At 34.5% G+C, this 26134-nt stretch overlaps 1 protein-coding gene across 1 annotated transcript in view; it reads right to left on the reverse strand.

Annotated features, from left to right (window-relative positions):
• The window catches only part of hecw2b (HECT, C2 and WW domain containing E3 ubiquitin protein ligase 2b), a 71714-nt gene that overhangs the window by 30466 nt on the left and 15114 nt on the right, over positions 1-26134 (reverse strand). The window contains exons 2-5 of the mRNA XM_048197989.1: positions 17329-19031; positions 6718-6825; positions 4468-4562; positions 316-391 (exon numbers count right to left, since the gene is read on the reverse strand). Of these exons, the coding sequence (XP_048053946.1) occupies positions 316-391; positions 4468-4562; positions 6718-6825; positions 17329-17662 (613 nt within the window). The 5' untranslated portion in view covers positions 17663-19031. The remainder of the gene's footprint in view (positions 1-315; positions 392-4467; positions 4563-6717; positions 6826-17328; positions 19032-26134) is intronic.

Here is a 26134-nt window from a genome sequence, read left to right on the forward strand (position 1 = left end):
TAATGTTCCACAAAATGACAAAAAAAGAAAAAAGAAAGTCAAGTTTAGAACAACACGAGGATGAGTAAATGATGACAGAAATTTTATTTTTGGATGGACTACGCATTTAAGCCAAATTAACTGTATTATTTTGTGCACAAATTGTATATTGTGACTACTGTTTGTATAAAAATGTTATTATTGTTTTTCCATATATTCATTGTTGCGAGGAAGGTATGGGTGGTAAAATCACTGTGTGTCCTCTCATACAGTTTCTAACATTATATAGAAATCATTTTCATAAAGAAATATGTGGTAAATATCAACTATTCTTACCTGATAGAGTAAAGCTGACCAATTTCCTGCAGTGTTCAGTGACAGACTGTCCATCCACCTGTCCTTCTGTCCCGACCTGTAGAGGACATCGTAACACACAATTACACATTATGATAGAGATACAGAGGCCTTAGCATGCTGCATAATTAATATCATTATATTTTATATTATATATATATATATATATATATATATATATATATATATATATATATATAAATGTTAATGTTAACAATATATATTTTGTATATATGTATATATATATAAAATGTTAATGTTATTAACACAATATATATTTTTAGCATTATAAATATTATTCATTTAATAATTCTTAATTCTTAATATATATATATATATATATATATATATATATATATATATATATATATATATATATATATATATATATATATATATATGTTATTAAATTAATATTTATAAAAAAATATAATTTACATTAATACAATATATATTTTTAGCATTATAAATAATTTTGAATTAATTTAATTAAATTTTTAATTAAATTTAATTAAAATTAAATGTTTATGTATTAAAAATAATATATTTTACACACAAAATATTACAAATATAATATATTAAAATAAGTGATTTTCCTACAGTTTATAATGCCCAGAGAAACCCATACCTAGATGGCCTAATATATGAAGTCATATATTGATATATGACATACTGTATATATATATCAAAGCTGAAGTAATTAAAATAAAACTGGTAACCTGGCATTGACCACCACTTTAATATAAGATAAATGAATAAATACCTAAATCTTCTTGAAAGAGAGCTCATTTATTAATTAATTATTCAATATACTCAACATATTCAACACATTAATACATTTAAATATTTACGCCATGTATTTATTCAATTTGATATATTTTACAGCAGTATTTTGGTAAAACTATGGTGGTTATAGAGCCTTTAGCAGAAGAGATGATCATCGCTCAGGATCATGGTCATGAATAATTCAATCACATTATAATGTTCCTGCTCATTAACGTGGCAGTGTGATTTATGATTATAGACGATTGTTCAGCGGCAGAGCCCCAAAATGACGGCGTTTGAATGATGTTGAGATTGAGATATTACAATGTACATTTCTGTATGTCAAGCTGATGCACATTAAACTCACATTTTGGTTATTTTTTTGGTGTGTATTTGCTCAAAACATGTCACGCATCAATCTAAACCATATAAAATAGTAAGAAGAAACAGTAATTATATCAAAACATCCATTTTATAAAATGTTCAGAGTTCAGATCGAATCTAGAAAATATTCCAGTAAGCTTTAGTTATGTTATATTTGCCTGAGGAATCACAGATATGCGGTTTAGCACAAGATGACAGTCACATGATCAGATGTATTCATTTCAATAGCACAAAAATAAGTTCAAACAGCAATAGTGAATCCGTCCGGTAACTCTAGGGGTTCGAGCTCATGTCACAGAGGGTGGAATGTGCCCTTTGCACTAGTTCTGTGGCGCTGTGTCGGCAGCCAGGCGCTAAGCATATCAAAGAGTGCTCTCTACTTCCTGTGCATTCCCTGCATGCCTGTGAACATTATACGTCTCTGTGGAGTTCAGGCAAACTCCAGCGCCTGATAATGGAGCCTGCAGATACACAGGCTGAGAAACACATGCAGACCGAGACGATGAGAAACCGTGAGGATCACGCGTGTATCTGCTGCTTTTGAGGATGAGGATGAGCTCTGTTCGAATTTACCAATAACCAATATTAATATTAATGCAATTAGTTCATTGCTTGAGAACCATAACAGCCTTAAATTGGGCTAGTGAATTAAATTAGCATTCATAAGACTGGGGTCAGTAAGATTTTATTTTAATGTAATTATTATTATTAAATTGTGACAGGAAAGACATTATTTCTGTTTCATGCTGTTCTTTTGAACTTTCTATTCATCAAAGAAGTCTAAAAACATGTATTACGTTCCCCTGTTTATTGTGCTTAAAGCAGAACTCAGTAAGATTTGCGAAGCTCCCCCTACAGGTTCCTTCAGTGAATCACACTGTCTTAAATACTCCAAGCGCAGCTCTGGACTACAACGACTACAACGCGCACCAGTGCAGTAGTTTTGCAAATACAGTACAAGAAATCTCAATGGAGGTGGGTAATTTTCTAAATTGTCTTATAAACTCATAATATATACATTGTTTTTGAATTACCGTAAAGCATTTTGTCACTCTCGTGTGAACGTGAACATGAGGCGAGATTGTGTCGGGTCGAAGCTCAACTTGAAAGTTCTGTTTTCTGGCGTAGACGTGCCAGAGGGAGTTAGTGCTCGCCTCAAACACACCACTACAAGTCAATTAACCATCGTAAGGACTTAGAAAACTATTTATGAAGGTAAAAAAGTTACTTAAACAGTCAAATACACACAAAATAATGTCAAAATGCCAGTCTTGGCGAGTATTCACGTAAACACAGTCAGTTATGTTTTAAGTGAATGTAAACAGTTGAGCAAGAAAATGCATGTGTAACAGTATAATGGATCCGTGCATCAGGTCTTAACCCTTAAAGACCTAGAGCATTTTTGGGGCTCCTGACTCGCCTGCACTTTTCTCTGGTTTTCTGACCCATTCTAGCAGTTAGAATCAAGTGCCATATATCATTTTAAACAGGACAACTTGAAGTTTCAATTTAAAGTCCCAATTTTACATTTATTTTGTCTGAGAATCGATCAAATTTCCAGAATTTCAAAAAAATGCCAGCAAAAATCTGGTGTTTTTCACTGTAAACTCACACAAAACCTCCTGAAGTTTGGATTTTTTCTTTTAAAAAGTTATATTTGGACGTTTTAAACTTTCAGATGAAATTTTGTCTAAATGTAACAATCTCTAAGCAAGTTATAGCCATTTGTTACAATATTACTCTAGATAAAACTACAATATTACTCTTTAGGGATAAACAGGTATACTTTATTTATTGATAATGTGTGTCCAAAAAAGACCAGGGAGTAAAATAAATAAAAAAAAATGTTACACAACAAAACACTGAAGAAAAAGTGAATTATTAGAGAAATATATTTTCAGTCTGAACATGATTAAAAACAAATAGTGTTGCAAGTAATGAAAATGTGCAATGAAATGCTTGATGCTTGTGCAATGAAAATGGCACAAAATACACACAAAATGAGAGAGAAATATTAGTTCAACTGAACTAATAATGTAAATGCTCTTCACAAACTATAAAATAAGTATTTAGATAATATAACAAGCAAACAGAGCAGTCCTGTGGCTGTACTCCTCACTGAAAGCGCCACATTTGATTGCATAGAGACACGTTTGAAAAAAAAAATTGCAATAACTTATCTGATGTGGGACTGTTTTATCCTCATTTTCAGTTCATTTTATGTCAAAGTCATGCTTTGTAACGTGTTCTAATTCAAATCTGTTATTTTTGTGTTTGTTTTCATACACGCAGATACAAGCAAATACTTTCACTTTGCACTAATTCATACTTCCAAAGAAACTTGATAGTATCATGGTTCAACTGACCAAAACCTATGTTTATTGGTTGAGATGATGATGGTTTGAACCAATCTGGGCATAGGAGGCAGGACTAGGCATCAACAATCGTTCCTGTTTGGCTTGGAGGAACAAACCACATGCATTGCCTTGACGAATCAATGCTGCAGATTTTGATGACGTAACAAGTCTCACTACGGAGCCTATGAATGTCAGAAAAAGTCAAGAATCTCCTATTTATGGTACATTTTAAAGCATACAGTTTGGATTAGCGGTTCAGAAGTTATTAAACATTTTAGAATGATAGTTCTTTTTGTCCGTCTCGGTTTTTGAGGGTTAAAGTGACAGCAGCCTAATAAACCAGCTGCCAAATTATGAGATAATATTAAAAATATCTTTATAGCAGTTTTTCCCTTATGGTATCAATGTCAAAATTGTGGCCAGTGAAAATGCTGAGTGGCTAGTAACTTTGGAAAACCACTAGCCACAGTGGCTGGTGAGCAAAAAAGCTAATGTCAAGCCCTGATTATGGGAGAAAATACTCAACTCTGTTTTCAACCACAATTCAAAGATTGACAAAGATCAACAGGAGCATGTTTGCAGCCCCATCTGATGCCAACAACTCAATACTTTTAAGTCAGACACTTACTGTGACTCCAGGGTTGCTGACAGTGATGCAGGGGGTTGTGGCCCTCAGCGCTCCACTCACTCCATGGTAATATTTGAAACAGATTTTGGTCTCAGCTGAGAAATTTAAACACAAGATCATGTTTCTGAGAGCTCAAACATTTGAAATATAAACAGCACTTACAGTATCACCATTCTTATTCTCACATAATATCTTATTTAATCATCGTTTCAGCCTCAGGTCACAGACCGTCTGATCCATAATGCACACAAAAATGGAAAGAGCTTTCTCAAAAGGGCAAGCTGTAATCTGATTGGCTGGCTTATGCAATTCCCAGGAATGAGTGTGCAGAGGATTTATTGTTTCTCTGCTGAGAAACAAAGTGTTTTCATGTTCCCAGGCTGCAACACTGAGCGTTTCAAAAAATAAATCTTGCCAAAGTTTATGAGATTTATGGCATCTAATCTTTCAAATATTTTGTAAGACACATTTAGTGCTAAGTGAACAGGATATCTGTATATTTAGCTTCTCTCTGAAATTAAAATCTGATTTCAGCTTTACTTGCTCCTAAACATCACAGAAATTCAACACAATAAATATAGAAATAACCACTCTAAAAGAAGCTGGGTTAAAAACAACCCAACTCAACTACTGATTCAAAATTACAATATAGCAATTTTTAAACAATAGTTGAGTTAAATAAAACTACTCAGCAGGTTGGGCAAACATTTAACCCAACCACTGGGTCAAAACAACCCAACCGCTGACTAAAACAACCCCATCGCTGGGTTTGTTCATATTTAACCCAACTTGGGTTGTTTTTAACCCAGCATTTAGAGTGTATACGGTACAGTTGAACAGGACAGGTTTGTCTGACCAACATGTAAAGCACTAAAACACTGTTTGTTAATAAATTAATAAATGTTAATTTCCAACCGATTTTGAGTTACTTTTAGGTGAGCAATATACTAATTTTTACACAACAGTTCAGTTAAATAAAAATACCTAGCAGGCTGGGTCAAACATTTAACCCAATTGGTCAAAACAACTCAAACACTAGGTTAAAACAACCCAGTGTATATTTCTATATCTTATATTTCTTGTATCTCTCTCTCTCTCTCTCTCTCTCTCTCTCTCTCTCTCTCTATATATATATATATATATATAAAAATCAATAATATTTATAATGATAAAAAATATATCTTAAGAATATATGCATTATTAAATTAATAATGTGGAACAAATTTTAAGATTATAATTAATATGAATAATTATTTATTTATTTATTAAAATTGATTTATTTTTTGTATTTATTAAGTAGTATATAAATCTATTTTTAGAATATTAATTATTTAAAAAAAAATATTATTATTTATTTACAGACTGACAATTGTGACAGCCCAGGAATTAATAATATACATATTAATAAAATTAATTATAAATTAAATTAATAATATTTATAATGCTAAAATTATATAAGTTAATATAATATAATAATATAATATAATATATGAGTTAATATAAATTATACTTTTTTTAAATAGTTAATATTGTTAATGTAATAACATATATATAACATATATAATAATACACATATTAATAACATTTATAATGCAAAATCTTTTTCTGATTTTTTAACTCAGCATTTTTTAGAGTGTATACTGCACAGTTGTACAGGACAGGTTTGTCTGACCATCATGTAAATCACTCAAACATTATTTGTTTTGTTTTTACACACGGAGCAGATTTAAATTGCAAGTTAATATCACAGACATGAATGAAAAAAAAGTACTTCACAGAATATGCATTTTTGCTCTCACATTTCCAGTTAGTTTGCTATTAAACTTTTTAAAACTTTATATAGAAGTTTCTACACTACCGTTCAAAAGTTCCACAAATCTAGAATATCATTTTAGTTTACTGCTCACCAATTCTGCATTTTTTTAAATCAAAAACACAGTAAAAAACAGTAATATTGTGAAATATTGTAATATTGTGAACAATTTAGTTTGAATATATTTGAATATATTTTAAAATGTAATTTATTCCTGTGATCAAAGCTGAATTTTCAGCATCATTACTCCAGTCTTCAGTGTCACATGATCCTTCAGAAATCATTCTAATATGATGATTTGCTGCCCAAGAATATTATATATGATATTCTTATATTATATCCTGACCTCAAACTTTTGAATTGTAGTATACCAAACACTTGATGCCAGTAAACTTGTAAACCTAAAGCATATATCATTTTTCAACACTCTCACTTACGCTCCATGAAGTACGGTCCGGCCTCAAGCCTCCAGACGATCTGCCCCCTCTGAGTGCCGTTCACCCCGCGGTTCTTCGAATCCCAAACGTTAGCGGGACACGTCTCATCTGTGTTGGCACAAAAACGTGTAAATATTTGCTTTATACATAAATGACTAAGATGAAGGGCCTCCGCCAGGAGTCAACAACTCTCATGGCTGTGAAACTCGTAGGGTTGGCTGATCGATTGTGCCATGCAGCCGCCACACCTCAGGCACATTCTCTCAAGAGCTTAACGTCTTTTCTAAGGGTCTTGAGAACAAATCAATGGTAAAGTGTTTGTCCTGAAGGTAAGGAACCATGTTCTTACTTGGTGTTTCCTGCTCTTTAGCTCCTCAACTCAACATGCCCCCCTGATCAAACAAGCCTCCTACCAGCTCCCATCTGCTTGCCTCTCTCACAGATCTTACTCCATACAGACAACAGTAATACAGCGTAATACCCTTTCATGCATGATGCATAATACAGTAAATACAGCATACTCAAGCACAAATACACCATAAAAGTACTGTATTTACACAATGACAACTACGACAGCTAAAAGAGGCCAGGCAATGTTGTTTTATATAAAATATAGACATTATATGTTATATATATATATATATATATATATATATATATATATATATATATATATATATATATATATATATATATATATATATATATATATATATATATATATATATATATATATATATATATATATATATATATAATATTTATAATAATATTATAATTTATAATAAGAATATATGTATTATTAAATTAATAATGTGGGAAAAATTTAAGATTATTAATCATTTATTTTATTTTAATTTATTAAGTAATATATAAATATATTTTTAGAACGTTAATTATTTAAAAGAGAAAAATATTATTTATTTACAAATTAAATGAATAATATTTATAGTGCTAAAAATATAGTGTTATTATAAATTATAATTTTATAAATAATATTGCTAATTTAATAACATAATAACATATATAAATAATATTTATAATGCAAAAATGTATATATTGTGTTATTAATATTAATTATATATGTGTATGTATTTTAGCATTATTAAGATTATTAATAATTCATTTATATTTATATATATATATATATATATATACACATATATATACACATATATACATATATATATATATATATATATATATATATATATATATATATATATATACATATATATATATATATATATACATATATACATATATATATATATATATATATATATACATATATATATACATATACATATATATACATATATATATATATATATATATATATATATATATATATATACACATACATATATACATATATATATATATATATATATATATATATATATATATATATATATATATATATATATATATATATATATATATTTTTTTTAGAATGCTAATTATTTAAAAAAGAAATTAAATGTTTATATATATTTTATATGATTATATAGAGATAGTAAATAGAAAATAGTAAAGAGATAGTATGAATTTATAATCTCTATATAATCTATATAATCATATCAATATATATATATATATATATATATATATATATATATATATATATATATATATATATATATATATATATATATATATATATATATATATATATATATATATATATATAAAACAATCTACATATACAATTTTATTTTAATACAAAAAATGATTTAAAATACAAATTGTAATCAGCTGTGGGACAATGCAGAATGATTAATCTCCATTACAAGTCCAGTATCTATTGGCAAAGTAAAAAGAGGGCACTAATGAAGTGATTGGCAGTGATTCAGAGCAGACAGGCATTGTGGGTAAACCGAGTCCATGAGCACATTAGCTTCAATTTCCAGTCTGAGCTTGTCTAATCAATACAGCCACATAAACCAGAGACCCAATGACCCACTGCTGATTACCTCTCTGTGACACAATCTTTTTCTCCTTTCCGCCCTCTGATTCAGGACAAACTGTCTCTGAACAAAAGAGTGGATAACATCTAATGACAAAACTCCCAATTAAGCAATCAGCCTGATTTAGGTGGAATTAGGTCTTAAGACAGACAGTGAACATGTGACTCAAATCTTTCCAGTTGCAAACAATCATAAATGAATTCATGAACAAGAATCGGACATTCAGAAGTGAGTTTCCTCTGAAGAAGTGTTTACAGCCCGTGTTTGTCTCTAGTCTGTGAACAGTAATTTTAGGACACTGTTCATTCTGTCAGATCCTCAGTGAACAGACCAGCCTTGTCTACTGTGATCTACAGCAGCTCATCTGAAACTATATCACAGTGCTGACACTGGGCCTCTGTTACTGAATGCCTACAAGGAGCCACAATTCACCCGACCGTGTCACATGACTCACGTAAAAATCAATCATCTCTGACTCCATTGCAGCGGAGCCTTGCATCATCCTGTTTCCCGGAAAAAACAGCTAAATGCCTTACTGTAAAGTCAGGATATATTCTGAGCATGTGATCAAAAATAAGAGAAGTAAATAAGTTTAATACAATGTTTAATGTGTTAAAGGGGTATCCTGTAAGTTTCAGAGCTAAAAACTTCCTTGTTGTCCAATAAAAGCTTTTATTGACACCAGACCCAGCAAACGACAGGTTTTTCAAATTGGGGATCTATGACGTCAAAGGGCAGCAAGCACCGCCTCCGCAAAAGAAGATCAACGCCTACTTCATCACTACCTGTTTAGCCCCGCCCACCGATTTGTGCATGACATGCAAGGCAAGGCAAGGCAATTTTATTTGTATAGCACATTTCATACACAATGCAATGCAATAGAATAGGTAGCCTAAGTAACATAGGCCTATGTGGTGCTAAACCGAGCTACCAAGCAATAAACATGCCGCTGAGGATTACAAAATATTGTGCAGTGCCTGGACTCGACAGTAATGCAACAACATGTAAGTTACTGTGTTAATTCTAATGCCTGATCTGATATTAATGATTCATGTACAGTCATGTTCTTTGTCTGTGTGTCAGTAAATCAATCCCGTGACTAAACGTAAACTTGCGTTGTTTCTCTTAGTAGGATGAAAATAATCTCTTATTTAACGGTGATTAAATTATATAAAGAAAGTGATCAAAGAAAGCTCCCTTGGCAATCATTGGAGCAGCGCATGCTGAAGCTGTCAATCAAACAGCGCAAGTTTATCGTGACTGACGCGCAAAACTCCCGTTTAATTCAACGAATCTCTTAGTTATATCGCGTTTGCACTTTTAGTGAAGATGAAAGCATTTGTTAACATGCAGAAATTGAGTTGCAATGACGAGATCACTGCTTTCATGCGCTCAACAACAACATGTCTGTGATCAGCTACAGTGTTCATCTCTGCAACCTTTAATGCCACGATCTAAATATAATGCCATAGATCTAAATGAATGCAGCACTTTTCACGATTAGTTATCCTTGAGAGCTGTAATAGTAAAAACGCGTTAAATGAGAGAGTAATACTTGGCCATTTCAAATGGAAAGATGTCAGCCAATCACAGCAGTGGGCGTTTACACTGAAGTCTCACAGCAGACACGCCCCTTAAAACAGAGCGCTCAAACCAGAGGACTAAAATCAGGGTAGGAAAAATGCCTTTTATTTATAATTTATGACAATTTTGGATGTAAAAAGCTTATTAACATTATAAGTGCACCCCAGGAAACATTATAAAACAATAAAACAACGCAGTTCATGACCCCTTTAAAGGTAACTAATTTGACATTAAAAGAAGAGAAATGGCAAATAACTGTTTATCAGAAAGTGTTAAATAGACCTTCTCATCCACTGATTTATGGGTGGATCCTGAAGCCTTTTCGAGGTAACATTTGATCCCAAAATAAAAAAAGACATTTTTTAAAAATATGAAATAATATTTTTCATGAGGAAAACAAAATGTTTTAACACCATTATGATTCTTTTTCATGACATTTTCATAATAATTGAGCATATGATCTTTAACATAACGTGCCAAGATGTTTTATGATGGAAGTTTTTTGTAATCCCCATTATACTCAAATTATAATGAAAAAATTAACATACGTTTCTTTCAATTATTTAAACCAGCATAAAAAGGCAGTAAAACAAATATTATCATGATATTTAATTTTTTTATGATGTATAAAGAGATTTACTTTGTATTGACATGTATTTACCTCTTTTAATTTTAGTACAATTAAGTAAAAGTGAAGAAAATGTGCTTAATTTGTCATGAAAATATTAATGCAAAAAAAAAAAAAAAAAAAAGACCTCAATTTCTTTATGGAAAATATAATTTATCGTTTCTTTCTTTTGATTTTGGGCTGAGATGTGACCATAAATGTGGTGTTGGTATTGATTTTTTTGAAGGATTAAATCTTTTATCGGAATAACTGAATGCATTCAGTTGAATGCATACATTAGAATGAGTCATACATATAAAAATAATGAGATTAATATTATAATTATTGTTTTAAAACAAATAAAATGGTTACACTTTAATTCCGATGGTCCACTTTAGACATTCTACTTACTATAAGTAACTTTCCAACTACATGTTAACTAACTCTCATTAGAGTATTAGTAGACTGTTAGGTTAGGGTTCAGGTTAGTAGAATAAATTGACATATAGAATGTCTGTTGAGGAGCATCAAAATAAAGTGTTAGCAGATATTAAGCAGACTGTCTACTAATACTCTAATGACTGCTAGTTGACATGTAGTTGCAAAGTAATGTCTAAAATGGACCATCAAAATAAAGTATTACCAATAAAATGAACCAAATCAAACTGGTCATATTAAGGCAGTTGTTCTGTTTGTGTGTAGCACAGGTCATAAATCAGGTCACTCCCATGGGGAAAATAGGACTATGAATGAAACTCCAGAGGATCTGAGCGGATCGATAGTGGGCACAATCCCTGAGCAGAGGCCTTCCTCTGGGACAGGCCACAGAGGAATTCCCCCGTCCTGATCGATGGCCTCATGAAGATGGCTGTAGTAGAGTGAGGGATCGGCTTTCACTGACCCTGAACCCTGTGCTCATACCAGCAGAATCTTCTTTACTGTATATAATATGCATCTATCTTTAAGAATAAGCAAACGAAAAGCAAGGTTTTATGTGAACTACATCATTAAATCTTATATTTTTTACCAATATGTGAGTAATGATTATATGATTTTGTGGGAGCTTGAGGGGTTTTATGATATCAATATTCGATCCCTAGATAATTTAGGTCCATCTAAAGTACTTTTCGGCCTGTTTTTTCATTTGCAAAGAGAAAGACAGATCACCGAAAAGTAATAGTACACCGAGCTGCACAACTCAAGGTATCATTACCGTAGCTTGCACCACTAAATACCCACTTCCAAGAAGCCAAATCTATAGAGATTGTGTTTCTGAAGCAGTCTTGATACATATGATTCAAGCTAATGCTTTTCTTTAGCTGAAAATTTTTTATGAAGTTTAAATTCACTAGTTTACATTACAAACATAACGGAAATGGTTGCAAGTGTTGGAGGTGTTTTCCATGTTAAGTTGACAACTTTGTTTATGGCTGTTGGCCATTTAAAAGCATTAAACAACATCTGCAAAGTTACGGCGCTCAAAGTTCAATGCAAAGGGAGATATTTACTTTTACAGAAATCGCTTTTTAAGGACTACAACAAACGGCTGGTATGGACTACAACAAGCTTCTTCCTGGATTGGTGACAACACAAACCCTAAAATTTAGATAAACCCCGCCCCCAAGAACATGCAACAAAGGGGGTGAGGCCATGTTGGGCTGCTTTAGAGAAGAGGAAGAGTTGTTGTAGTAGAGAGTTGTTGACATGCCGTCATTTACATCAAGTGAGGATCAATTCAACGCTGGATTTGCACAAAAGATTAACATGACGGCACATGCTAGTCGATGAGTTGAATCAACTCCACAGCAATTACATAAATTTATCCACTAACCATTCAGAAATATCCAGTTTCATCTAAAAGTTGTAACTTCTTCCTGAGTCTCTCCATCAGTGTCGACTCCAGTTTGAACAATGTAAGGCTGAACACCGTTACTGACAATCCTCATTTTGGCTGCGTAAGATTCTCCAGTTTTGTTGTTGTTGTTAAAGCTCCACCCTCTTCTGGAAAGGGGGCCGGGAGCAGCAGCTCATTTGCATTTAAAGGGACACACACAAAAACGGCATGTTTTTGCTCACACACAAATAGGGGCAAATTTGACAAGCTATAATAAATGATCTGTGGGGTATTTTGAGCTGAAACTTCACAGACACATTCTGGGGACACCAGAGACTTTACATCTTGTAAAAGGGGCATTATAGGTCCCCTTTAAGAATATTATTCCAATTGGATTTGCACCTCAAACAAAACCATTTCATTTAATTAAAGATTTTTAAATAGCTAACCATCACTACACTATACAGTGGGGAAAGGAAATATCAAATGTGTCCACTTTACCTGCAACTACCCTAAAATGATAGTGAAATAATGTCTCTGAACATTACAAATGTGTGAATAGTGCAAGTCAGTGAATGGTTACTTATATTGCAGTTGCTCTTCTAGTCTGTATCTAGGGATACTGGTGGGTTGAGCTTGTTCATGGTTGGTTGGTATCTCATGGGACACACTTCGCTAATCCTCCCACCTCTCCTCTACAAATCAAAACTACGGCGGTTATGGGCTCTCAAAAGCATCCGCAATAATGCTGAGTAATTAGATTCAATCATCAGTGCAAGTGCAGAGGAGAAGACGAGATAAAATGTAGCTAATGACGTGGTGCAATTAAGACAGTGAATAACAGAGTCAGCAGTTCATCTGTTTTCATGTGTTTATTCACTGGTAGTCTTCTGTATTTACTATGCAATTTAAAGAATTTTTCAAGTAATTTTTCAAGAAATTTTAAAATGTTTGCAGCATGGTTAAAAAATACGCTACAGATATAAAATTGTGTTTTTGAGAGAGAAAAAAAAGTCACGTATAGGTCACATTTTATTATTAGGCCTACATTCAGAAATAGTGTAAAATACTGGTGAAGAACTCCTTTCTAATACACTATAAACATAGCTATAGGCTATTTTAGATCCCCTCACTCCACAACAAATCCTTTAAATTTAACGGTAGTCATGCTGAATGGCACAGATGCCGAGTTAGCAATGCTAGAACTGTGTGTGAGTGTGGTTGTGTTTGTTTGTGTATGTGTGTGTGTGTGGCGCCTGCGCGATCACTTGAATTTTTTCCTTATAACGACGGAAACCATTTAAAATACTCTGTCATTTATGGTCATACTGATAAGAGTAAGCTCAGTAGCTGAGTAGTCTCAGCATATATAGTGTTTTCTTTCTTTTTGTTAATCTGTTACTTATTTATAGGCCTATATGTAATTTTATTCTTTTTTCTGTGTTCACAGAAGCGCTGCATGTGCGTCATGTGACGGTGTGTGCATCCTCACGTTCTGTTGTTTATGCTGCTGTTTGTGGGTGTAATTTTGGTATTTTTAATGGGTCACAGACAAATTTATTCTAATTTAATTTAATTCTAATTAGAGAATCTTGTCAGTTAACAGTTAATGATTGGATAACGAGTGTTGGTTATCAGTCAGGGAAAAAAAACAAAATGAACAATAAATTTTGATGATTTTGGCGAGCATCACCACTTACATCAGGTGTAGATACGATGTTTACATTTAAATAAACTTACATTTTGGTTTGCATACATAAAATAAAAATCCAAATAAAGCAAAAAAGTCAATTTATATGAAGTAGCATTCTGATGTTAAATATTTACTTTACATGATTATCAATAAATATGCATTAAAGGTCCCGTTGTTCGTGGTTTTTTGAAGCTTTGATTGTGTTTATAGTGTGCAATATAACATGTGTTCATGTTTCGCGTGTAAAAAAAACACAGTATTTTTCACATAATTTACTTATCTGTATACCGCTGTTTCCACTGTCATAAAAACGGGCTGATGACTTCCTTGTTCTATGAAGTCCCTCCTTCAGAAATACGTAACGAGTTCTGATTGTGCCAGCGGTTCCTGTGTTGTGATTCGACAGCAGCTTAGCGTATCTTGCCCGGAAAGGTCACGCCTCTTACCATAACGTGGAGATGCATGCGCTCAGTGTTATTGTAAACGTGTCTTTAATTTTACCCTATCAATTTGAGCCGGAATCAGACCCGGTGATTGGACTGCGGGATGAAAATAACAGCGTTTCGACGACATGGCGACAAACACACTCTACAAACGCAACTCTTGTGTATTCCTGTGGGCGGAGGTTAGTCAAAAAACTGTTTTAGTGACGTCATTAAAGAAGGAAGTAGAGGGATGTAGTCCAAACTGGCCGTTCGATGTAGGCGACTTCTGTTAAATAAAATATCTCGCTTGGCATTGAACTTTGAGCTTTAAAATTTTACAGATTTTATTTATACTCTAACAACAACATTACACACTAACTAAAGTTTGAAACATGGGATCACGAAGAACGGGACCTTTAATGCATGCTTATGTAAAATGCTTATGTAAAAAATACATATAAACTGTGGTTGAAATATTGCATTATACTTTACCATTAATATAATATAAAATTACTCATATAACGCAATAAGAGTTTAGTCATACCACCCACCTCTGGGTTACAGCCTGTCCATATCCAGCTCAATGGAGCGGTAACAGAAAGAATCATCTTTTTCCATTTATCCACCTTTTCAGACCAGAAATGTTTTTTCTATCTCAGCTATTTCCAAACCTTGTTCATATGACTGTCAAAACATATGACAAATCTGACCTTTAAGTTACCAGATAAAAATAAACCCCTAACAGAAAAAAACTAGTAGCAAACATCTTAAATGATGAAGAAAAACTTTGAATGAATCTGCAAAACATTAATAAAACTCCATAACAATAATCAAAGATCATCTAGAGAACAGACTATGTGCCTTTTGGATATTCAAAGCCAAAATTGGGGATAACACATCACAAATTATATAATGTGATCTATTCATAAAATCAGAATTAGCACAATTTACTGCCTTGGTGCTTGGTTTCAGCCAGAAATACTTCAGATTAAAGTAAAATGTTGCAAACAACACTTCATGTTGACTTTAGTACACTATATGTATTCTTGTTGGCCTACATGGCATCCAGTCTACACAAATAAATGGTGCAAAATGTCAAAACAAGGTCTCTTTTGAAACAGAATTAACAAAGCTGTCCAAACTGCAATCACAATGTCTACAGGCTACATTCTCTGCATGAAAAATTAGGCCTATACTACTTTAAAGGTGCCATCGAATTGAAAATTGAATTTACCTCGGCATAGTTGAATAACAAGAGTTCAGTACATGGAAATGACATACAGTGAGTCTTAAACTCCATTGTTTCCTCCTTCTTATATAAATCTCATTTGTTTAAAAGACCTCAGAAGAACAGGCGAATCTCAACATAACACCAACTGTTACGTAACAGTCGGGATCATTAATATGTATGACCCCAATATTTGCATATGCCAGCCCATGATCGAGGCATTACACAAGGGCAGCCAGTATTAACGTCTGGATCTGTGCACAGCTGAATCATCAGACTAGGTAAGCAAGCAAGAACAATAGTGAAAAATGGCAGATGGAGCAATAATAACTGACATGATCCATGATATCATTATATTTTTAGTGATATTTGTAAATTGCCTTTCTAAATGTTTTGTTAGCATGTTGCTAATGTACTGTTAAATGTGGTTAAAGTTACCATCGTTTATTACTGTATTCATGGAGACAAGAGCCGTCGCTATTTTAATTTTTAAACACTTGCAGTCTGTATAATTCATAAACACAACTTCATTCTTTATAAATCTCTCCAACAGTGTAGCATTAGCCGTTAGCCACGGAGCACTATCAAACTCATTCAGAATCAAATGTAAACATCCAAATAAACACTGTACTTACGCGATTAGACATGCTGCATGACGAACACTTTGTAAAGATCCATTTTGAGGGTTATATTAGCTGTGTGGACTTTGTTTATGCAGTGATAGAGTCGAGAGCTCGGGAGGGGGCGGAGAGCGCAAGCAATTAAAGGGGCCGCAGCCTGAACTGGCGCATTTCTAATTATGCCTCAAAATAGGCAGTTAAAAAAATTAATTAAAATAAATCTATGGGGTATTTTGAGCTGCAACTTCACAAACACATTCAGGGGACACCTTAGACTTATATTACATCTTGTAAAAAAAAAAAACTTTCGATGGCACCTTTAAGGAGACAAACCCTTCTCCACCTCACTTTAGTTTCGAAGCTGCTGCAATTTCTGCACTTCTATTGGCACCAAATGGCATTGCAATCTGCTTGTTTGAGCGTAACAACATTAGTTCAACCAATGCCGTGAGCTTTGACCAGAACTACCTGTTTGTCTAAAATGATTGAATGGGGGAGTGTTTATTATTTTCTGCAATTCTGTTAACGGCAAAAGGAATAATGCATTGTAACATTATTAGCTGCAGTAAGTAAACATAAGTTTACCTTCCAAAAAAGTAACATATTTCATCATTTTCAATAGAGTTTCCCCACACCCCAAAACATCTTACCGATATGGTACAGCCCAATCCAATCAGTGGCATCCACCTCCTCCTTGATGTCCCAAGAGATGACCAGGTTTTGCCCTCGCCCGAGTGTGAACTGGTACGTAGAGGCTGTTAAGGAGGAACGGCTATCCGACGTCACCAGGTCGGTGTCGCTGTTGGCTCGCTGCAGGCCCATCGGTTCAGCAGCTCCTCCTCTAGAGCTCCCCGCATTCCCAGAACCACCCTGTGACGAAAGGCTGCGGAGGTTTTCCGGGCTCAGCGTGTAGCGCATGTGCGGGGTGCGCCTCCGCACCACTAGGAGATGTTCACGGGCGGTGGTGGTTGTGCCGGTTGCCATGGTGACTTGGGTGGAGGGGTGGGAAGTGTGGTGTGGGGAAGGGGTTGGGTGATGAGAAGGGGTTGGGTGATGAGAAGGGGGAGGGTGGGGGCGGGAACGGGGAGGGAGGACTGCCGTGGCCAGCGAGGGGCGAATGGTGGAGGTCGGGATGAGATGGAGGTAAGAAATAGGAGCCAAATGGCCAAAAAGGGAGGGAAGGGGTTGAGATTGGGTTTGGGCTCAAGAAGCCCTAGTTGGATGAAGTTTTCCTCTTCCTTAAGTTCTCTGGAAATGGTGGTGGCATCTAATATGATAAGTTTATTAATTTGACCTCAAAAATTCATAACAATCTTGGGTTTATGACCTCAAGGTATTTTAAGCACATCTAGTCCAGAAGATTGAGGGTTTGCTGGGCCTCCAAAACTCAAAGAGCATCTAATGCGAGTCAGATCTCTCAAGAGTTCATTTTCAAAGTCTTTGAGGAATGGTGGAAGTCATACAGAGATCGTTCCTGGGTGGTAAATGGCCTTAAAACAAGGTTAGATATGGGTTCATGCCCAATAAGAACCAAAAGTCCCTAGTCAATGGAAGTTTTCTCCTTCCTTAAGTTCTTTGTAAGCGGCAGTGGCATCTAAAATGATGAGTATATAAATTTGATTTCCAAAATTCATAACAATCGTGGGTTTGCAACCTCAAGATATCTTAAACACATCCAATCCAGAAGATCGCGGGTTTGCTGGGACTCCAAAACTCAACTGAAAGAACATCTAATGCCAGTCAGATCTTTCAAAAGTCCATATTCAAAGATCATTCCTGGGTGCCAAACGGCCTTAAAAAAAAAAAAGAAAAAGAAAAAAAAAAAAAGCTGAGGTTTGGGTTTAGGCCCAAAAGGGCCGACAAACCCACTCACAGCACTAGCTGATGAGGTTTTCTCCTTCTCCGAGTTCTCTGGGGTTTGGCATCTAAAAAGACAATTACATAACCCACTTCTAAAATACCCAACAGGCTTGAGTTTATGCCGTTGAGGTATCAAATAAGCATCCAAACCAGAAAAGAAAAAGAAAGGCTGCCGGATACCTCTCAAAGGTCCATATTTAGAGTCTCAGAGGGATTAAAGCACTGAAAAACAAAAATGAACTGAATATAACATATTTCTCAGTATCACAACGGTTTCTGTCCATTTCATCTGCTATGGGCATTACTACTTCCTGTTGTTTAATGCAGGGTGGATTTTTCCTGTCCATTTGTACTACCCAAGAGGGGAATAAGAACTGGATATGTGATGTAAGGAATCTGATCTCCGCTTTGCCTTCAGGTCCAGGAGATGGTTTGATTCCACGCTGGGGTTTGGTTAATTGCACATATACCAGCAGGCGCAAATGGAGGATACCTAAAGGAAAAGAGAAAACAGGAACAGGGGTAATTAGGTAGAAAAACAGAATGAGTTTATAAATTTATCACAATGAAGTTGAGGACAATGATTCATCAGGTTAACATAAGCTATTGACATATTGATTGTAAAAGAAAAAAAGAAAACTCTAAATACTGCACATGAGCATCACCGTGTAATCCTTTTGTAAACCTCTTTCTTACACTAATTTTCCCTCACTTTATCTCTCTCACAGTCAGCCCTCCTTTCAAGCTTAGATAAGCGTGTGGCTCCTAAATTAGCTCTTTCTGCTTGAGTTGTCTGTGCAGGTTTCAAGAAGGGTGTGAAACACAGAGCGATGTGGCCTGCCCAGCTTACCTCAGCACGTCCTGGCCACCGACCAAACACAAGAGCTTTCTATACTACTGCCAAAATCATCCCGTATACAGCCACGAGTGTGTCTGTCTCGCTGTGTCTGTAGGGGCTAGTTCACACAGTAGAACCTGTTTTTGCTTTGAAAAATGCAAGATGGGGCAGTGGAATAGGGAAAAATGCAAGGTATCAAGATAATTAAAAGTTTAACTGATTTTAACTTGAGCGCAGCGGTCATACGTGTCCGCCTAGCACGTTTATATAGAAAAACAATGAGAAAGTAGCTCAATGGAATGGAAAAACATGTTCTGTAGTCTATAGACACTGCCCCATCCAAATACCACATTTTAGTACATGAATGTGGTAATCTATCAGTATCATGTTATATACTATATGGGTCATTCCGTGTCAACTCAACCAGAGGTCCCTGGTTCGAATTTTTGATTTTGTTAATATTTTTTCTGTAGAAAGACAATTTAGTCAAATTAGAGGGGTGTAAAAATGACTTTAGAAAGATGGCAGCATTAATATTTTATTTTTACACAGAGTTTGGTAGGTTTATTAGTAAAATCTGATGACTTTAGCAGTCTTTGTTTCATTATATGCCAACGGTGACAGTTCAAAAATGGCAAAAAAGCACTTCTTGTGTTTTTTGCCTCAAGTTTACATGCTTGTAAGTCAAGAAGTATTAAATATATCTTAATATTCTTTTAGATTCTGGTTCTTAACTAACTTTCCTTTGGGAATCTTCATTTTAAAGGCCCTTGATGGTTCAATCCCAGAGATCTCAATGCAGCTCCATGAGTAAATTGGTAAATTGTACACATTTTCAATGGTCAAAAACCAAATGTGAGTCACTTTGCATACAGCTTATACTTTTTTCTTTTAAAGAGGAATATCTGAAGAACAAATAATGTTGAAACTAGAAGTGGATCTTGTGTTTTTCTTTTACCTGAGTGCCATAAATACTCCTTTTCCAAAGTTTGCATGCCTGTAACTCTAAAAGTATTCAAGATATCTTAATATCCTTCTAGATTCTCATTCTTAATAAACCTGAAATCCTTATTTTCAAGGCCCTATATAGTTCAGTTCCATGGATATGGGATCTTAAATCAGCTCCATGTTCAAGTTGTTGAATTTTATGCATTTCCAGTGATCGAAAACCAAATGTGGTTCACTTTGCACACAGCTGAAACTTATTGCATTTAAAAAGGAATGTCTGAAGAATAAATAATATTGAAACTAGAAATGTATCTTGTTTCCCTCTATCAAAAGAATTGCATAATTTGGTTGTTTTGACATGGAAGGACCCATATATCGATGTTACTGCTTCTAATGCCATGGTACACCAATGTATTTTCCTGTAAAGGAACATTATCAGTAGATGCTGTATATAAAAAGATGACTTTTGGAACTTTTTGGAAAAATTAAAATAGGTTTAATTTGTTAATTTTATGCTTTGAATTTCACCACAAGTTGATTGATTTTGACAGAGTAAAGCCATTTTGATAAATTGCTGTGCAATGGTTTAATATGGATCCAATTACACAGAAAATGAGGAGAATCAGAGACAGATGGAGCAACTAAGAAACAGAAGAGAAAGCGATGAAACTCTGGAGATAAAGTGTGATCGAGATCAGACGGTGCAGTGGAAGTTATATAACTACAGCAGAGACAGCGACAGAGAGACTAAATGAAAACCATATATCAGATATGGCATATGAACACAAGCAAGGCATTAGATCATAAACATCACACTTTAATGACATCTGTAGCCAAATACTGTTTACACGGTTAGGTTTACTCTGATTGGTGAGATCTTAAAGAAATATTTCACCCAAAAATGGCATCAGTTACTCATCATGCCATTTCAAACCCGTAAGACTATCTTTGTTCTGTGGAACACAAAGGATTTTTGAACATTTTGGATATAATCAAAGGCGCATGAGGACTGGTGCTGTCAAGCTCCAAAATGACAACCATAAACTATGACACCATAACAGCATCATAAAGGTGGTGTGATATAAATAATTTGGTATATTCTAAGTCTTTCGAAGCAGTACAATAGCTTTGTGTGCGAAACAGATCAAAATTATCATTATTCACTGGAAATTTTGACACCCGCCTTTTGCATTCATGATTGTTCAAGAAGGATGCAGTGATTCGTGAACAAATCATTCTTTTGAAAGTTCTTTTTGATGAATGATTGATTCAGGGTTACCAGGATTTGTCCGTAAATTGGAATGACGAGGTTCTCAAGCTCACTGTAGGGGAAGATTTTCAGTGAAAATCATCTTAAATTGACTGCAGAAGACTTGAAATGTAGCATTTGTATCATACTTCTATGGTGCTTTTCTGTCTATTTTGAAGCTTGAAAGCTCCAGTCCCATTATATTGTAATGCAAACAACAACGAATACATTCTTCAGGAAAAAAAAAAGGTTTTGTAACAGCATGAGTAAATCATGACAAAATTGGTGCACAGCCATACTAAACACTCTGGAGAGAAACGTTAAAGCTCAGTGATGCTGCAGCAATGCCAAAAATAGTCACATTTCAGATGCTGTACACGAAAAAAAATCTCCTGATCTGCTTTATTTTTATTTATTTATTTTTGTTTGCCTTACTCTGACGTGCAATCATGCACATACTAATAAAAGAAAAAAAAAACTTAGAAGAAAAGGGTCACACTTTATATCAGATGTCCTTACTATGCAATTGCACCAAAAAAAAAAAAAAGTGTACAGTGTACTTATTGTGTTCATTTTGTATTGCAAAACACTTTTGCTGCTATTGAGATGGGATACGCATAAGGTTAGAGACAGGTTTGGTGGTATGGGTAGGTTTAAGGATGGGTTAAGGTGTAATTATTTATAGCTGTAATTACACATAGGATTTTATATGTATGTAAACAATAAGTGCATTGTATCAAATTATTAATTTAAATGTCAGTACATAGTAGTTAAAGACACCTAATATGTTAGCAAACATCCGACGCTGCCCACTCTTTAGATGAATATGTGAATATATGCCACAAGCTTTTCTCTCAATAACAAAATAATCACACAACAAAATAAGAAAAAAGATTTTTTTAGCATTTTTTTTAAATAAAGCATAAGAATCTGATCATAGCAATGTTGATATGTTTGCACGAGCTCTGCAATTCGGCACTTTAGTAAAGTCACGCCACTTTTAGCCTATTTATAGCACTTTATTCAATAGATTGCATAAAATCAAGCAGCTTTAAAGTATTAAACATGAAAACCAGCATCTCGTTTCATCACAACTTCATTTTCTACTATAAAGTGTCTTTCCAGTGTGTTCACGTTTTCACTCTCAGACGTCTGACCTCAACGGACTAAAAAAAAAATGAACCAGAGAAGATTTCCATGGGAAAGAAGGCAGAGCCTCTGAGCCACACCTACCTATTACATAATTGCCACAGACTAATGGTAGTACAAAGGTGTTTACCAGCCGTAGCAAACCAGAAAGTTCGCTTTGGTAAGCTGTTTCAAACTCCCAAAACGAACTCCAAACAAACTTAGTTTTGGCCTGATTTTGTTCAAATTGACTTCACAATAGTTTGTTCTTTGCTTTCGCTTGATGTATATCAGGGCCTTTATTCAGAAAGGATGCATTACACTGATCAAAAGTGACAGGAAAGACATTTATAATGTTACAAAAGATTTCTGTTTCAAAGAATAAAATGGATCAGTTTCCGCACTGTTTTCAACACTGATAATAATAAATGTTTCATGAGCAGCAAATCATCATATTAGAATGATTTCTGAAGGATCATGTGACACTGAAGACTAGAGTAAAGATGCTGAAAATTCAGCTTTGCAGCACAGGAATAAATTACATTTTAAAATATATTCAAATATAAAACAACGTAATAATATTTCACAGTATACAGTTTTTACTTAAAATCGCACTGACCCGAAACTTTTGAACGGTAATGTACTAATATTTCTGATACCAGTTTAGTGTACCATGTGAATACGCTGTTGTAAATGTGGCTGAATAAGTGTGATGGAAAAAAAAAAAAAAAAAAAAAAAAAAAAAAATGGACAAGTGAGGCTGTTGAGATGTTGAGAGAAGGTCCCAGCGGGCGGTCTGGTGCTTATGTAACTGCCATGCTGTTCATTCGCTCTCCCACACATTTCTGCTGCATTGTTTAAAAGTGTGACAGTGATGAACTTTCCTGGGAAATGTCACTATCAATAAAAACAGGAAGAAGGGAGGTTGAGGGGTGAGAGGTGAAGTATGTTTACCTTTCCGTGAAGCCTATGTGTTTGTAGACTTACTCTGAATTGCGCAGGATCGTTCATGTTGTCAAACAGAACACGCAAGCCAGTCTAAATGTGCTGCAAACTACATGGGCTGGATGCAGTGATTTTAAATCCTCCATTTTTGTTTTTGATCTTTTTTATTTAAATTTTTGCTCACCTATTCAACATTAGTCAATAACGATTCACAATAAACAAATTCTTTAAAGGGCTCCTTGATTATGATTTCACTTTTTTTTAACTTTAGTTAGTGTGTAATGTTGCTGTTTGATCATAAACAACATCTGCAAAGTTACGACGCTCAAAGTTCAATGCAAAGGGAGATATTTTGCTTTTTAAGGACTACAACGAGCTTATTCTCGGGTTAGTGACATCACAAACCCTAACATTTACATAAACCCCGCCCCCGAGAACACGCAACAAAGGGGGTGTGGCCATGTTGGGCTGCTTTAGAGAGGGTCAATTCAACGCTGGATTTGCACTACAGATTAACATTACGGCACATGCTAGTCGACGAGTTGAATCAACTCCACAGCAACTACATAAACCATTCAGAAACGTCCAGTTTCATTCTAAAAGTTGTAACTTCTTCCTGAGTCTCTCCATCAGTGTCGACTCCGGTTTGAACAATGTAAGGCTGAACACTGACAATCCTCATTTTGGCTGCGTGAGATTCTCCAGCTTTGTTGTTGTTGAGCTGTTAAAGCTCCGCCCTCTTCTGGAAAGGGGGCCGGGAGCAGCAGCTCATTTGCATTTAAAGGGACACACACAAAAACGGCGTTTTTGCTCACACCCAAATAGGACAAATTTGACAAGCTATAATAAATGATCTGTGGGGTATTTTGAGCTGAAACTTCACAGACACATTCTGGGCACACCAGAGACTTATATTACATCTTGTAAAAGGGGCATAATAGGTCCCCTTTAATATATTCTACACTTTGGTACACTAATGCAGCCAATGTAGCTGTAAAAAAGCATTTTCCACGCTCTCCGTTTAATATACAGATTACGTTCACCATGGTTTTTCACACATCATGTTAACTGATTGTGCTCACGACGCCATCAGATATTTCAGTTTTTTACTGTCCTCACCTTTTCTTACTGCCAAAATTAGCTTCCGATGAAACTTTTCATCATTACTTCAACAGCTCATCTGTACTCTGCTGTCAGAGCAAATCCTCAGAGGAGCGACTGCTCCATTTTACAACAGCAACAGCTGACACGGAAGCATCGTTACACACAGCTCAAGCGTATTCGAATGGCACATTGAAACGAGTGGGCTCTTTCACCTGAGAAAATTAACTGGTGCCGTTCAGTTTGGAAACCCAGTGTTATATCTCCACAGAGCTTATCTAAAAACAGCATTTTAGGAGAACATTCAGCAATTCTCTAGTCTTGCAGAGCCAGATTTTTGAGCATGGCTGGTCCACATTTTCACCAAATCTGTGCCCAATTAGATCAGCAGGAGGGAGAAAACTAAACATAAAATTGCTCTTTTTTTATTAAACACTGGTTTATTGAATTGTGTCTCTGTTCAAATAAGATTAATTATAATCAATGTTTTCTTAAGGATAAAAAAAATCTATCTCAGTTAATGCTGTAAACTATATACAGGGAGCCCTTTCTTCACATTGCTATAATATTACAGTTTACAATTAATAAAACGGGCCAAACTATTAAATTCAGTTGCTATTTAATTTTAGATATAATAATCAACACTCAAAAATAACAAAAAAAAAAAAAAAAGTAAATTGCACATAAAGCAGGTAAAATGCTCCCCTCTAGAGTTTATTTCTCTAGTGAACTAACATGCTGTGGACACTAAATGACTTGCCTGAGGTAAATGTGATGCTACTTATCATTCTGTCTGTTTTTGTATCGTTCTATCTATAGTTCTATCATTCATTGTATTATTCTATCTATTGTTGTATCATTCTGTTGTTCTATCTATAGTTGTATCATTCTATCTATTGTTCTTTCGTTCTATTAATCTATCTATAGTTCTATTATTCTATATATCATTGTACCAGTATTCCTGGTGAGAAACATCATTACCAATGGTTCTGCAAAAAAAATCTACATCAATCAGAGATTTGCGACAAGAAAACTGCGCTAAAAGAACTCTGTTGGCCCAAGCACTCCAATTAAGGACTGTGAATGAAGTTTCCTTACACTCTCAAACTACTTAAATATTTTTATATATATGCATATATTCATAGGACTGTAATGCTTTCCGTCATTGAAGACTTTTTTGCTTCTAATGTTGTGATTAACCTTGTAGCTGGTTTGTTTGGTTCATGGCTTAAAAGTCTTTAAGACTTTTTTTCTGATCGCCATAGTAAAAATACTTCTGGAAGCAAGTAAGCTGAAAAGTGGGTGAGCACTTTTGACCTCTGTTGCTACCTGTTGGCATTTCCAAGAACCTTATGAACTTGTCTTTGCAACTAATCTACAGAAAAAG

This window comes from Megalobrama amblycephala, linkage group LG7 (assembly GCF_018812025.1).
Source record: "Megalobrama amblycephala isolate DHTTF-2021 linkage group LG7, ASM1881202v1, whole genome shotgun sequence".
Lineage (NCBI taxonomy): Eukaryota > Metazoa > Chordata > Actinopteri > Cypriniformes > Xenocyprididae > Megalobrama > Megalobrama amblycephala.